At 42.5% G+C, this 14,673-nt stretch overlaps 1 protein-coding gene across 1 annotated transcript in view; it reads right to left on the bottom strand.

Annotated features, from left to right (window-relative positions):
* The window catches only part of FAM193B (family with sequence similarity 193 member B), a 92,453-nt gene that overhangs the window by 50,144 nt on the left and 27,636 nt on the right, over positions 1-14,673 (bottom strand). The window contains exon 2 of the mRNA XM_053719268.1: positions 3,937-4,179. Coding sequence (XP_053575243.1) covers positions 3,937-4,179 — 243 coding nt within the window. The remainder of the gene's footprint in view (positions 1-3,936; positions 4,180-14,673) is intronic.

The raw sequence follows: 14,673 nt of genomic DNA, 5'->3' as shown, positions 1-14,673 counted from the left end.
AGAGGACTGCGAGTCCCTCCTTGATGATTGATATATGCCACAGTTGTGACATTGTCTGTCTGAAAACAAACGAACGATTCTCTCTTTAGAAGAGGCCATGACTGAAAATTGCACGGAGTTCCAAAATATTGATTGGCAATCTCACCTCCTGAGATTTCCCAAACCCCTTGTGCTGTCAGAAACCCCCATACAGCTCCCCAACCTGTCAGACTTGCATCTGTTGAGATCACAGTCCAGGTTGGAAGAAAAAAAGAAGCCCCCTGAACTAAACAATGGTGGTCTGTACCACGTCAGAGGGTGTCGAACAATCAGTTTTAAAGATATTAAATGAGATATCTTTGCATAATCCCGGCACCACTGGTTCAGCATACAGAGCTGAAGAAGTCGCATGTGAAAATAAGCAAAGGGGAACACGTCCAATGCAGCAGTCATAAGAACCTAGAATTTAAATGCATAAGGCTACCGAAGGGAATGATTGAGACTGAAGGTTTCGATAAGCTGAAACCAATTTCAGACGTCTCCTGTCCAACAGAGACAGAGTCATGGACACTGAATCTATCCGGAAATCTAAAAAAGGTTACTCTTGTCTGAGGAATCAACAAACTTTTTGGTTAATTGATCCTCCAACCATGTTCTTGAAGAAACAACACTCATAAAAAGCTGGAAAGGATCTTTCCATTGAAAATGAGCAAAGGGAATTGAATCCAATGCTGATAAAACTTCTATTCATATATAGCAACTGAAGGAAATAATAGAGACTAAAGGTACCGACAGACGGAACCCAATACAAATTGTCCCTTGTCTGATAGAGACAAAAATAGTAAAATAAACCATCTGGAAACCTAAAAAAAGGTGACCCTTGCGTGAGGAATCAAGAGCTTTTGAAAAAAGATCCTCTAACTATGTCCTGAAGAGCAAGTGAAACATATGAGAATCCGCATCCTCAGGAAATAATCTGAATGAAAACAGAAAAATGAAGAATACGCATTTTTTGTATCTAAAGAAAACAAATAATGCTATCAATGACCACAAAAAGGCAGAATAGTTTGAATAAAACTCCAAAACCCAGTTCCTAGAAAAGGAACTGGAATAAAAACCCCAGAAGATTCCAGGTCTGAGCAGCGCTTGAACCCCATGGGTACCCAGCCATGCCTCAACAGTATCCAAAATATATAGGACAGAAACACACTGAAAGAAAGTGTTAGCGTTACTGGAATAAAATCAAATAAATTTCAAAGAAGTCTTAACCTGCCCCTTACCAGCCAAGCTGGAATACAGCACGTGCATCGCAACATTAGGGAGCTAATTTCGAACCCCAAATAAAAACATGTTACTTGGGAAAGAACTCAGGATTCGTTACTTAACCCCTTAAGGACCAGCGACGTACCCTGTATGTCGCTGGCCTTTTTTTGGAACTTGATTGCTTTATAGCGCGGTCTTGCTACCAGCGTTGAGACTGCTCTATTCCACAAAGCCTGCTGGAGGGAGTGCATTAATAGTGTGTTCTTGCTAGACTTGTGCTATTATGTCCTGAAAAAACCCTTAACGACCAGTGACATACAGGGTACATTGTGGTCATTAAGGGGTTAATAAGAACAACCAAACTAGTATAAGCTTAAAGTTTAAGTCTTAGAACTCAATCTTGAAGCCCATAGTAACAGTTAAGAATTGAATCAAATTATAATTGATTATCTTAGAACAAAAGAAATATGGATTTTCTATTAAAAAAAAAAATATCACAGAATTCTTCTAGCTAATATATAATAATAATATATTCAATAAAATGAAGACAAAAATGAAATCATTAGCACGATAGTCCAGTTTAAAGGACCAGTCAAAACAGAGGACTTGCAAAATGGAAAACAAGACAAATGCAACGGCACCTAGTCTAGTAAATGTTGTCCCTTAACAATGCTAAAATAAATCATGATCTGATACTTGATCTTAAAGTAAACAGAAAAAAATGAAGCAATTGCAATATCACAGGACCAAGAAAAGTACCTGAAACTAAATAATTTTCCAAAAATAAGATACAACTATATAAAGGAAAATAAATACTATTTCGCAATAAAAACAATAGCATAATTAGTAGGAGTAGAGATAGCTCCAATAAATTGGAGAACCCTCCAAATTGAATTTAACTGCTGACTAAGAATATAGTTTAAAAATAAAAGAAAATTCTCAGCCTATTCCATTCCCTAGTATGGGGAATTGGAAAGAATACCTCTGAAATCACAGAAGAAATAAAAAGGCAGAAATAGTGTCAGCTAGTCTTAAAGAACTAGTTACCTTAATATCCAAAATAATCAACACCTCTTCAACAAAGAACAAATGTACTTTAATAATAAAAAAATTATATAAAAAAGTAGATTTGTTAGTGTCAATATCTGATGAAGAGAATTTCTGAAAGAGAAAAAAACATCAGAGAAGGATAAATCAGTATGTTGTTGGTCATTTGAAACTTCAATAATTAAAAAAGAAGTGAAAAAGACCTAAAAATCGTTTTAGAAGGCAAGAAGTCAGACATAGCCTTAATCAGAAAAAATATTTCTTATAAATCTTCTAAACATTTCTTGCACTTAAGAATGGAAATGTATAAAGCATAAATACTAATGGAATCTGCATGTAAAAGTATATCATAATAACTTATTACAAACCATAGCTAAAGATAAACATTTATAACATTTAAAATAAATGAACTTAGCTTTGGTAGAACTGAAACTCAGTTAAGCATTTTTCCAGAAGTGGCTTCTGACTCAGGGACAAACGGAGACATCTTGCAATATGTAATAGAAAAAACAACATATAAAACAAAATTGATCAAATTCCTTAAATGACAGTTTCAGGAATGGGAAAAAATGCCAGTGAACAAGCTTCTAGCAACCAGAAGCAATAAATAATGAGACTTAAATAATGTGGAGACAATAGTGAAGCCCATATTTTTTAGCGCCAAAAAAAGACGCCCACATTATTTGGCGTCTAAATGCTTTTGGCGCCAAAAATGACGCCACATCCGGTACGCCGACACTTTTGGCGCAAAAAAACGTCAAAAAAATGACGCAACTTCCGGCGACACGTATGACGCCAGAAACAGAAAAAAAATGACGCAATAAAATGAAGCATTTTCAGCCCCCGCGAGCCTAATAGCCCACAGAGAAAAAGTCAAATTTTAAGGTAAGAAAAAAATTGATTAATTCATATGCATTATCCCAAATATGAAACCGACTGTCTGAAATAAGGAATGTTGAACATCCTGAGTCAAGGCAAATAAATGTTTGAACACATATATTTAGAACTTTTATATAAAGTGCCCAACCATAGCTTAGAGTGTCACAGAAAATAAGACTTACTTACCCCAGGACACTCATCTACAAGTAGTAGAAAGCCAAACCAGTACTGAAACGAGAATCAGTAGAGGTAATGGTATATATAAGAGTATATCGTCGATCTGAAAAGGGAGGTAAGAGATGAATCTCTACGACCGATAACAGAGAACCTATGAAATAGACCCCGTAGAAGGAGATCACTGCATTCAAATAGGCAATACTCTCTTCACATCCCTCTGACATTCACTGCACACTGAGAGGAAAACCGGGCTCCAACCTGTTGCAGAGCGCATATCAACGTAGAATCTAGCACAAACTTACTTCACCACCTCCATAGGAGGCAAAGTTTGTAAAACTGAATTGTGGGTGTGGTGAGGGGTGTATTTATAGGCATTTTGAGGTTTGGGAAACTTTGCCCCTCCTGGTAGGAATGTATATCCCATACGTCACTAGCTCATGGACTCTTACTAATTACATGAAATAAATAAATGTATAAAGCTTTGCATGACAGTAATGGGTCCCTTTTAAATTACTATCAGCTATAATTGAAACTGAGTGTTCCGAGACAAGTGCCAAAATGAAATAGAACAAGCATTTATTCAAGCCTCACCGACAAAGGTTGTTCCGGCAAAGCTCGCCTCTCCTCCTCCTCCACACTCTTCCGGCAACTCTGGCAGATCCACAATGGCATTTCACCCAGCACATTCTGTGCCAAGGTTGGCACAAAGGAGTCTGGAAGTCCATCCTTTGCGGGAAGCAGCCCACTGGGAGGAGGGGAGCCAGCCCAGTCCTTTCGCTCCCGGTGACACAGTAGGCAACATGTCTGCACAAACTGGCTTGAGGATGGCAGCACCTGGAGAAGGGAAGAAGAAATATATTTTATACATATATCCATAATAGTTATTTAACCTCTTGGTTACCCAGGATACAGGGTAATCAGGGGTTTAACTACTGATTGAATAACAGCAATGACTTAATCCATGCTTGCCCAGAATACAAACAGGTAATAAATCGGGTTAAATTATTGCAGCATAAACACACTTTCAGTAGAGTTTCCCTTTTTTTTTTTTCCTTTTTCTTTTTTACTTAACACCCCATGCAGCAGTCTTTTAAATCTATATATACACAGAACACACTTGTGCAATCAGAGGGTTAACTGCCAGCTGTACACCACTGAGGATGTGTAATCCCCCCCCGATTGCCTGGAACACATCCAGCAATTAAGGCATATTATAAAATATGTAGTGTGACTAAATAAAACAGAGCATAAAGTAAAAGGTTTAACACAGTAATGTGGCAGGCTCTCAGCCTATCATTGTTTCAGGAGATACAGATTCTAATTGGCCATATCAGTCCCTACTTTCTATAAAAAGAAAAGACACAGAGAATGCACTACGTACATTTTTTTTTACATACAGTTTTAGCTAATACAAAATGGGATATAAATGATGCATTAAACCTAAATGGACATTCAAGTATTTATTATTGTTGTATCTTAAACAGGTGATTGTCCAGCACCAGCAGAGTTTTGAGCGTTGTCATTATCAACCAATGAGCAATCTGTACCTAGAGATAAGTTGTGAACATGTAAACTAATAGAAATTGTGTATAATGTAATGTAAACACCCTCAACAACCTTTTAAAAACAATGTTTTCTTGTTTATCCCACAGGTTCTTCCATGCAATTACTGCCTTGTCCATGCCTTCTAAATTTGACATTATTAACAGTGATGGAAATACTATAATGCATCTCTTGCAATCCTTGCAGTAGTACCAAACAAAAGCATTGTTTTTTTTACAGAAAATCATCAGTCATAATATCTCAATATAAAAATCTTTTACATCTCCTTCAAATTATCAGAAAGAAAGAAAATAATACCCAGGTACCCTGGTATGCCCATCATCAAATAACATATCAGTTTAAAATCCTGTTCATAAATTCAGAGTTAATATTTCTATCATCCATTCAAGCCTTAACAATTGGGGTTAAGATCAGTCTTTGAATCCCTTAGTCACAATAATTGACAGAGTTTCCATCTGTTAATTAAAGCTGAAATATTCCCAATAACATCATATTCCTCTTTCATCAACTGTACAATTAACATAAACGTAAATACAAAACGAAGTGCTGCTAAGAGCAAGATTTATCAACCGCAAGGAGAATTATCTGGGTAATTCTCACATGGGTTCTCCTTATAAAAAAAAAACCACACATAAATTATGCTTACCTGATAATTTCATTTCCAATCAAGGGGAGGAGAGTCCACAGCTTCATTTATTACTGTTGGGAATTAAGAACCTGGCCACCAGGAGGAGGCAAAGACACCCCAGCCAAAGGCTTAAATACCTCCCCCACTTTCCTCATCCCCCAGTCATTCCGCCGAGGGAACAAGGAATAGTAGGAGAAATATCAGGGTATAAATGGTGCCAGAAGATGAATTAAATTTAGGTCCGTCCATCTGAGATACTGGCGGGAGCCGTGGACTCTCCTCCCAATGATGGAAATGAAATTATCAGGTAAGCATAATTTCTGTTTTCCATCGAAAGGGGAGGAGAGTCCACGGCTTCATTCATTATGGTTGGGAACATATACCCAAGCTCTAGAGGACACTGAATGAAACTGGGAGGGTAAAAGGCGGACTCTAATCTGAGGGCACCACAGCCTGCAAAACCTTTCCTCCAGAAACAGCTTTCGCAGAAGTAAAAAACGTCAAATTTGTAAAACCTTGTAAAAGTGTGTGAGGAGGACCAGGCAGTTGCCTTACAAATTTGCTCTAAGACGAAGCCACAGCTCTAGTTGAATGAGCCTTCATACTCTGAGGAGGCTTATGTCCCGCTGTCTCATAGGCCAATCGAATCAAGCTCCCCAACCAAAAGGACAAAGAAGTAGAAGAGGCTTTCTGCCCCTTGTGCGTCCCTGAATACACCACAAAGAGAGATAGACTGTCTGAAATCCTTTGTAGCCTGAAGATAGAACTTTAAGGCACGAACCACACCCAGGTTATGAAGTAACCTCTCCTTAGAAAAAGAAGGGTTAGGACATAAAGAAGGAACAACTATTTCCTGATTGATGTTATGGTTAGACACCACCTTGGGAAGAAACTCCAAACCAGTGAGAAGCACAGCTTTACCCGCATGAAAAAACAGATAAGGATGCTCACATTGCAAGGCAGCCAAGTTCAGATACTCTGCGTGCCGATGCAATGGCCAACAGGAAAAGAACTTTAATGTCAATGGAGTGCATAGGCTCCATGGAGGAGCAGACTGTCTAAAGACAGGCCTGATTCTAGACAAAGCTAAACAAAAGATTGTATGTCAGGGAGCTCAGCGAGTCTACTATGCAACAAGACTGATAATGCTGAAATCTGTCCCCTTAAGGAACTGGCGGCAAGACAATTCTCCAAACCATCTTGGAGAAAAGGACAGAATCCTGGATACCTTCACCTTATGCCAAGGATATCCATGCTTCTCACACCGGGACAAGTCCTCCACACCTTATGGTAGATGCGACGAGTGACTGGCTTCCTTGCCTTAGAGTATCAATCACACTTTCAGAAAAGCCTCTCTTGGCCAAGACTAGGCATTCAATCTTCACGCAGTCAGCCTCAGAGAATCGAAATTTTGATGTTGAAAAGGACCCTGTTTCAGCAGATCCCTGTGACAGGGAGAGTATGACATCCCCACCAGATCCACAAACGTCCTCTGCGGCCACGATGGAGCAATCAGAATGGTCGAAGCTTGCTCCTGTTTGATGCGTGCCACTATACAAGGTAGAAGTGGTAACGGTGGGAAAATGTAAGCTAGGCTGAACCCCCAAGGCATCTATCAGCTCTGCCTGGGGATCCCTGGACCTCAACCCATATCGGGGTATCATTCAACTGAGTCTGGACGCCATGAGATTTATCTCCGGCATTCCCCACCGGAGACAAATCTCCGCAAACACTTCAGGGTGAAGAGACCATTCCCCGGATGGAAGGATTGCCTGCTGAGAAAGTCTGCATCCCAGTTGTCCACACCTGGAATGTGAATCGCTGAGAGCGAGCAGCTGTGGGACTCGGCTTACTCCTAAATTCAAGACACCTCCGTCATGTCTAGGGAGCTCCTCATACCCCCGATGGTTGATGTAAGCCACCGAGGTAATGTTGTTGGTCTGGAATCTGAACGACCCCAAAGGAGGCCATGCCTTCAGATCATTGTAGATTGCTCAGAGTTGCAAAATATTTATCAGGAGGAGAGACTCCTCCCGGGTCCATTTTCCTTGTGCCATCCTGGCACCCCAAACGGCTCCCCATCCTACCAGACTCGGGTCACAATCTCCCAGGACGGTCTCAAGAAGGATGTCCCCATGGACAGTTGCTCCGGACGGATCCACCAAGAGAGGGAGATGTGAGTCCAAGCATCCATGAATATCTGCTGTGATAGATCTGAATGATCGCCATTCCACTGTCTTAACATGAAAAATTGAAGAGGTCTGAGCTGAAACCTGGCGAATGGAATGACGTCTATGCTGGAAACCTAATCACCTCAATACACTGAGTCACCGAGGGGCTTGAGGAGGACTGAAGGGCAAGATGATGCAATCCTCCTGCATCGATGGGCTGTGAGAAATAATTTTCATGGACATAGAGTCTCTTATCATGCCCAGGAACTGCACCTTGTTGCTGGGAACCAGGGAACTCTTTCCCGAGTTGATCTTCCAACCATGAGATTGGAGCAGAAGAAGACGAGCCCTTGAATGATCTTCTGTGAGACTGATCAATGGCGCTTGGACAAGGATGTCGTCCAGATAGGGTGCCACAGCAATGCTTCTGGATCTGGCCACTGCAAGTAGCGCCCCCAGAACCTTTGTGAAGACTTTCTGGGCCATCGCCAGACCAAAGGGAAGGGCCACAAACTGGAAGTGTTGGTCCAGAAACACAAATCTTAGGAACTTTAAGTGGTCCCTGTGTATTGTCACATGAAGGTAAGCGTCCTTCAAGTCGATAGTTGTCATGAACTGTCCCTCTTGAACTAGGGGCAGAATAGATCTGATTGTTTCCATTTTGAACAATGGAACACTCAGAAACTTGTTTAAACACTTTAGGTCCAGAATCGGGCGGAACTTGCCCTCTTTCTTTGGAATTAAAAAAAGATTTGAATAGTACCCTAGACCCCTTTCTGCTTGGGGTACTAGTACAATAACACAGAGAGAGGAGAGATCCCTCACACACTCTAGAAAGGCCTCTCTCTTTCTAGTCTTGAAGACAGGTTTGACAGGAGGAATCTGCCCCTGGGAGCATCTGGGATCTGAACCCTATCCTATAACCCCTGGGTGACAACTTCCAGAACCCAAGGGTCCTGAACGTCCTGCAACCAAGCTTCTCAGAAGAGAGATAATCTGCCCCCTACTTGGTCCGGAGACCAGTTGGGGGCTGCCCCTTCATGCCGATTTTGTCTCGGCGGGCTTCTTGCTCTGCTTAGATTTGTTCCAAGAATGAGATGGCTTCCAAGTTCCGTTGGACTGGTCTGCTTTCGCGGTGCTGGGCCTTGTCCGCACGAAAGGGACGAAAAGTAGATCCTTTAGGCTTAGCCTTCTTATACTGCAGTAGGAAAGTTCACTTGGCTCCCGTAAACGCGGATATGTTCGAATTCAATCCTGGACCGAACAGAATCTTTCCTTGAAAAGGCAGGGACAACAGCCTCGACTTAGAGGTCATGTCCGCAGACCAAGACTTTAGCCACAGAGCCCTGCAAGCTAAAGTGGAAAAACCTGACACCTTAGCATTCAGGTGAATAATTTGCATATTGGCATCACAGATGAAAGAATTGGCAACCTTCAGCGCCCTAATCTTATCCTGTATATCGTCGATGGAAGTCTCCCCCTTGACCATTTCACACAGGGAATCACACCAATATGTTGCAGCTCCGGAAACCGCGACTAAGGCTGCTGCAGGCTGAAAAACAAACCCAGTGTGTTGAAACATCTTCCTTAACATGTTTTCCAACTTTTTTATCCATGGGCTCTTTAAACAACAAACTATCCTCGAGGGGAATAGTTGTCCGCTTCGCGAGCATGGAGATAGCACCATCCACCTTAGGGACACAGTACCCCACAGCTCAAGCTGAGAGTTCAGAACGGGGAACAGTTTCTTAAAGAAAGAAGAAGGGGAAAAGGAAAAACCTAATTGCTCCCATTCGTTCTTAATAATATTAGCCATCTTAATAGGAACCCGGGAAGGCCTGAGGCACCACCCTGTTCTCGTATACCTTATAAAGCTTAGGAATCGCATGTTCCCCTGGAAGCTTCTGTTCCGGAACCTCTAGAGTAGCAAGCACTTGCTTCAGCAAAAAGCGCAAATTATCTATCCTAAACCAAAAGTCAGGCTCCTCCACAGCCAGAGGTTTAGATGACACGGACTCCGACTCAGAAGGGGCCTCCTCCGTAGAGTCGGAGTGGGCCTCATCATCGTATAACACCTCTGATATTTCCATAGGTGTAGACAACCCCTGGGCCGGGCCGCTATGATACGCCCTACGCTTGCACTTAGAAGAACATGGTAAGGCATGGATCACCGTCGATACCACCGTTTGCAGTTGATCCTCAAAATCTGACGGCCAACAAATCTCTCCCACAGGAGTAATAGTTGGACCCTGGGGCGCTGCATGTGCACTTGGAGATGAATGCAGGGAACACACCTCACAGGACAGTAAACCCTCAGAGGTGGACGGCTCAGTAGCACTAGACATCCATTTACTTTTAGATGTTGTAACTTTATCAAGGCATGTGGAAAATAGTTGAGCAGGCTATTCTACCAGAACGTCCTCACAATAAACACATGAATGAGACCTTGTTAAAGAGGGAGAACCCTCTAACACGTCAGAGTCCTCCATAGCTTGTGCTTTTATTACAGACTAGATTAACTTAATACGCACCTTTATAACCTCCAATGGCCGGGCACTTACCAACTCCTATGACCCGGATTACAGAAACCGTTTTGTCTCCTGCGCCGCTGATCAACAGAGGAAGAGAGATAGCCACACCCGGTAACATGGAAAGCCTGGCAGGACCGCCCCTGCACTAAGGAGAAAAACGCTCTTAAAAAAAAAAAAAAAAAAAAAGGGGGCTGCGCAATACTCCCGTAAGTAACCTGAAAGTTCCACACATTGCCAAAACCTCATCTCGCACATAACGCAGCAATGACACAAACAATATATATAAACCACCATTCAATCATCTCCTTTCCAGGAATATTAACCCTTGATTCTTTAAATATAAAAGGCATCACACTGTGACCCTGTCTTCCATGTTATCATTATGTTAAAAAAAATTAAAATGATCTTACCAGAATTTACGCAGTGGAACAGGAACACGGCCCTTCAAGTGTGACAGGTTAGTAGCCTCGCTCCCGACATTGACTTGAGTGCAGAAAGCAGGCAGCGAAACTCGTCAACGCCGATTTCTTGTGGAGCTGTTAATATGAGTCAAGATGGTTTCGCAGAAAGACTCTCCCTGCATCTCCGGACTCTATTTTTGCCCAGGCTCACACTGAGAGGCTGAAAGGACTACTTAAAACTCCAGTCCCAATGCGAAGAGTACTACTCCGATCTTGATCACTTCTCTGCCCATCCTCCTGTGACGAAAGGCAAAGAATGAGTGGGATATGAGGGAAGTGTGTGGGGGGGGGGGGGTATTTAAGCCTTTGGCTGGGGTGTCTTTGCCTCCTCCTGGTGGCCAGGTTCTTAATTCCCAATAGTAATGAATGAAGCCGTGGACTCTCCTCCCCTTTAGATGGAAAGTGTTGTTTTTGCACTTCTCCATAGGTGAGCTAAGGAGATTTAAAGATACATTTCTTTAGTCAAATTAGTATCTGCGACTTAATCATCATTTTGCACTTTTTATATATTTTTTGCGCCTCAATGGAAATTATTTTTGCGCTCTAATATATTATTGAGCTTTGTTATATATTATTTTTGAGTCTTGTTGAGCCTTTTTTTTTTTTTTTTTTTTTTACATTGCGTCTACAACTGGTAGAGAATAGTTTTCTAAAGTGAACTGCCAGTTCGCTACGGGAGAAAAGAAATGATAAATTTGTAACTAGTCAAATTAATGATGTGTACTATACGAAATACGACTAAAACAATCTACAATTACTAGTGGGAATATCGCTCCTGGCCAGCAGGAGGAGGCAAAGAGCACCACAGCAAAGCTGTTAAGTGTCACTCCCCAACCCATAATCCCCAGTCATTCGACCGAAGGGAAATGGAAAAAGGAATAACACAAAAGGTGTAGAGGTGCCTGAAGTTTAGTAAAAAATAATTTAAATAAGGGTGGGGTTGTGGACTCTCCATATTCGGAAAGAAATAAAATGTATCAGGTAAGCATACATTTGGTTTTCTTTCCTAAGATATGGAGAGTCCACAACATCATTCCAATTACTAGTGGTAACCAATACCCAATCTAGAGGACACAGAATGAATGGGGGGGGGGGGGGGAGAACAAGACCGGCAGACCTAAACAGAAGGCACCACCGCTTGAGGAACCTTTCTCCCAAAAGAGGCCTCAGCAGAGGAAAAAGTATTTGAAAGCCCAATAGGAGGAGACAGCCCTTGTAGAATGAGCTGTAATTCTCTCAGAAAGCTGCTGACCAGCAGTCTCATAAGCAAAACAAATAATACTTCTCAACCAGAGGGAAAGAGAAGTAGAAGTAGCCTTCTGACCCTTATGCTTTCCTGAGAAACAAACAAACAGGGCAGAAGACTGGCAAAAATCCTTAGTAGCCTGTGGGTAGAATTTTAGAGCGTGCACAACATCCAAGTTGTGCAACCGACATTCCTTATGAGAAGGAAGATTGGGACAGAGATAAGGAACAACAATTCCTGATTAATATTTCTATCCAAAACCACTTTAGGGAGAAACCCCAATTTAGTACGAAGAACCGCCTTGTCTGCATGAAAGGTAAGGCGAATCACACTGCAAAGCCGAGAGTTCAGAAACTCTCAGAGCAGAAAAGATAGCAATAAGAAACAAAACCTTCCAAGATAACAACTTAATATCTATATAATGCATTAGATCAAACAGAGCCTGCTGCAAAACTTTAAGAACAAGGTTAAGGCTCCAAGGAGGAACGACAGGTTTAAACTCAGGCCTGATTCTGACCAGGGCCTGACAAAAAGATTGAACATCTGGTACATCTGCCAGACACTTATGTAAAAGAATAGATAAAGCAGAAATCTGACCTTTCAGAGAACTGACAACCCTTTCTCCAGACCCTCCTGAAGAAAGGACAAAATCCTAGGAATCCTGACCCTACACCAAGAGTAGCCCTTGGATTCACACCAATATAGGTATTTACGCCATACCTTATGGTAAATTTTACGAGTAACAGGCTTGCGAGCCTGCAGCATGGTCACAATGACAGACTCAGTCAACCCACTCTTAGCCAGAACTAAGCGTTCAATCTCCAAGCAGTCAGTTTCAGAGAAACGAGATTTGGATGGAGGAAGGGACCCTGAGTTAGAAGGTCCTTCCGCAGAGGCAACCTCCAAGGTGGCAGAGAATACATCTTCACTAGGTCTGCATACTAGATTTTGAGAGGCCATGCAGGAGCTATTAGAAGTACCAACGCTCTCTCCTTTTTGATACGAGTAATGACTCATGGAAGGAGCACAAATGGAGGAAACAGGTATGCTAGACCGAAGTCCCAAGGAACCACCAAAGCATCTGTAAAAGGCAGCCTGCGGATCTCGACCCTGAACCGTACCTTAGAAGCTTGGTGTTCTGCCGAGACGTCATCAGATCCAACTCCGGCAACCCTACTTGAGAATTAACCTGGAGAACACCTCCGGATGGAGAGCCCACTCCCCGGGATAAAATGTCTGTCTGCTCAGGAAATCCACCTCCCAGTTGTCCACACCTGAAATGTGGATAGCAGAAAGGCAACAATTGTGAGCTTCCTCCCACTCCTTCATGGCTAAGGAACTCAGAGTTCCTCCCTGGTGGTTGATGTAAGCCACTGAGGTAAAGTTTTCCGATTGGAAGCTGATAAACCGGGCTAAGGACAATTGAGGCAAAGACATCAGAGCATTGTAAAACGCTCTCAACTCCAAGATGTTTATTGGGAGAGCAGACTCCTCCCGAGTCCATAGTTCCTGAGCCTTTAACGTGTCCCAGACTGCTCCCCAGTCTAGCAGACTGGGGTTCATGGTCACTATCACCCAGGAAGGTCTCCGGAAGCATGTGCCCTGAGACAGATGCTCCTGAGCAAGCCACCACGGGAGATAGTCTCTTGACGACTGGTCTAGATCTATCCTCAGAGACAGATCCGAATGGTCTCCGTTCCATTGTCTGAACAAGCATAACTGCAGAGCTCTCAAATGGAATCGAGCAAAGGGAATGATGTCCTTGGGAGCGACCATTAGACCAATTAACTCCATACACTGAGCCACTGATGGCCGAACAGTAGACTGTAGAGAGAGGCAAGAAGAGAGAATTTTGGATTTTCTGACCTCTGTCAGAAAAATCTTCATAGATAGGGAATCTATAATGGTCCCTAAGAAAACCACCCTTGTAGCTGGAACAAGGGAACTTTTCTCCAGATTAATTTTCAATCCGTGGGAACATAGAAAAAAAATGACAACAAGATCTCTGTATGAGAGTTTGCTTGTTGAAAAGATGGCACCTGAACCAATATGTCATCCAGGCAGGGCAACACTGCAATTCCTCGAGACCTGATCACTGCCAAAAGAGCCCCCAGAACATTTGAGAAAATTCTGGGAGCTGTGGCAAGGCCAAACGGAAGAGCCACAAACTGAAAGCGTTTGTCTAGAAAGGCAAATCTCAGGAACTTGTGATGATTCCTGTGGATGGGAACATGAAGATACGCATCCTTCAGGTCTATGGTCGTCATGAACTAACCCTCTTGGACCAAAGGAAAAATGGAACTAATGGTTTCCATTTTGAAGAACGGTACCCTGAGAAACTTGAGACATTTTAGGTCTAAAATGGGTCGAAAAGTTCCCTCTCTTTTGGGAACCACGAACAGATTAGAATAGAATCCAAGACCCTGTTCCCTTACTGGAACTGGAACAATCACTCCCAGGGAGGAAAGGTCCTGAACGCAGTTCAAGAATGCCTCTTTTTTTACCTGGTCTGCAGATAATCTTGAGAGGTGGAATCTGCCCCTGGGAGGAAAAGTTTTGAAATCTATTTTGTAACCCTGAGATACTATGTCCACAGCTTGGACATCTCGAATCCACGCTTAACAAAACAGGGAAAGTCTTCCCCCCACTTGATCCGATCCTTCATGCTGACTTATATTCAGCTGCAGGCTTCTTTGATTGCTTCCCCTTGTTCCAAGGCTGATTGGGT

This window comes from Bombina bombina, chromosome 6, assembly GCF_027579735.1.
Source record: "Bombina bombina isolate aBomBom1 chromosome 6, aBomBom1.pri, whole genome shotgun sequence".
Classification (NCBI taxonomy): Eukaryota; Metazoa; Chordata; class Amphibia; order Anura; family Bombinatoridae; genus Bombina; species Bombina bombina.
The sequence above is the reverse complement of the archived record's forward strand: the minus strand, read 5'-3'. Positions and strand labels throughout refer to the sequence as shown.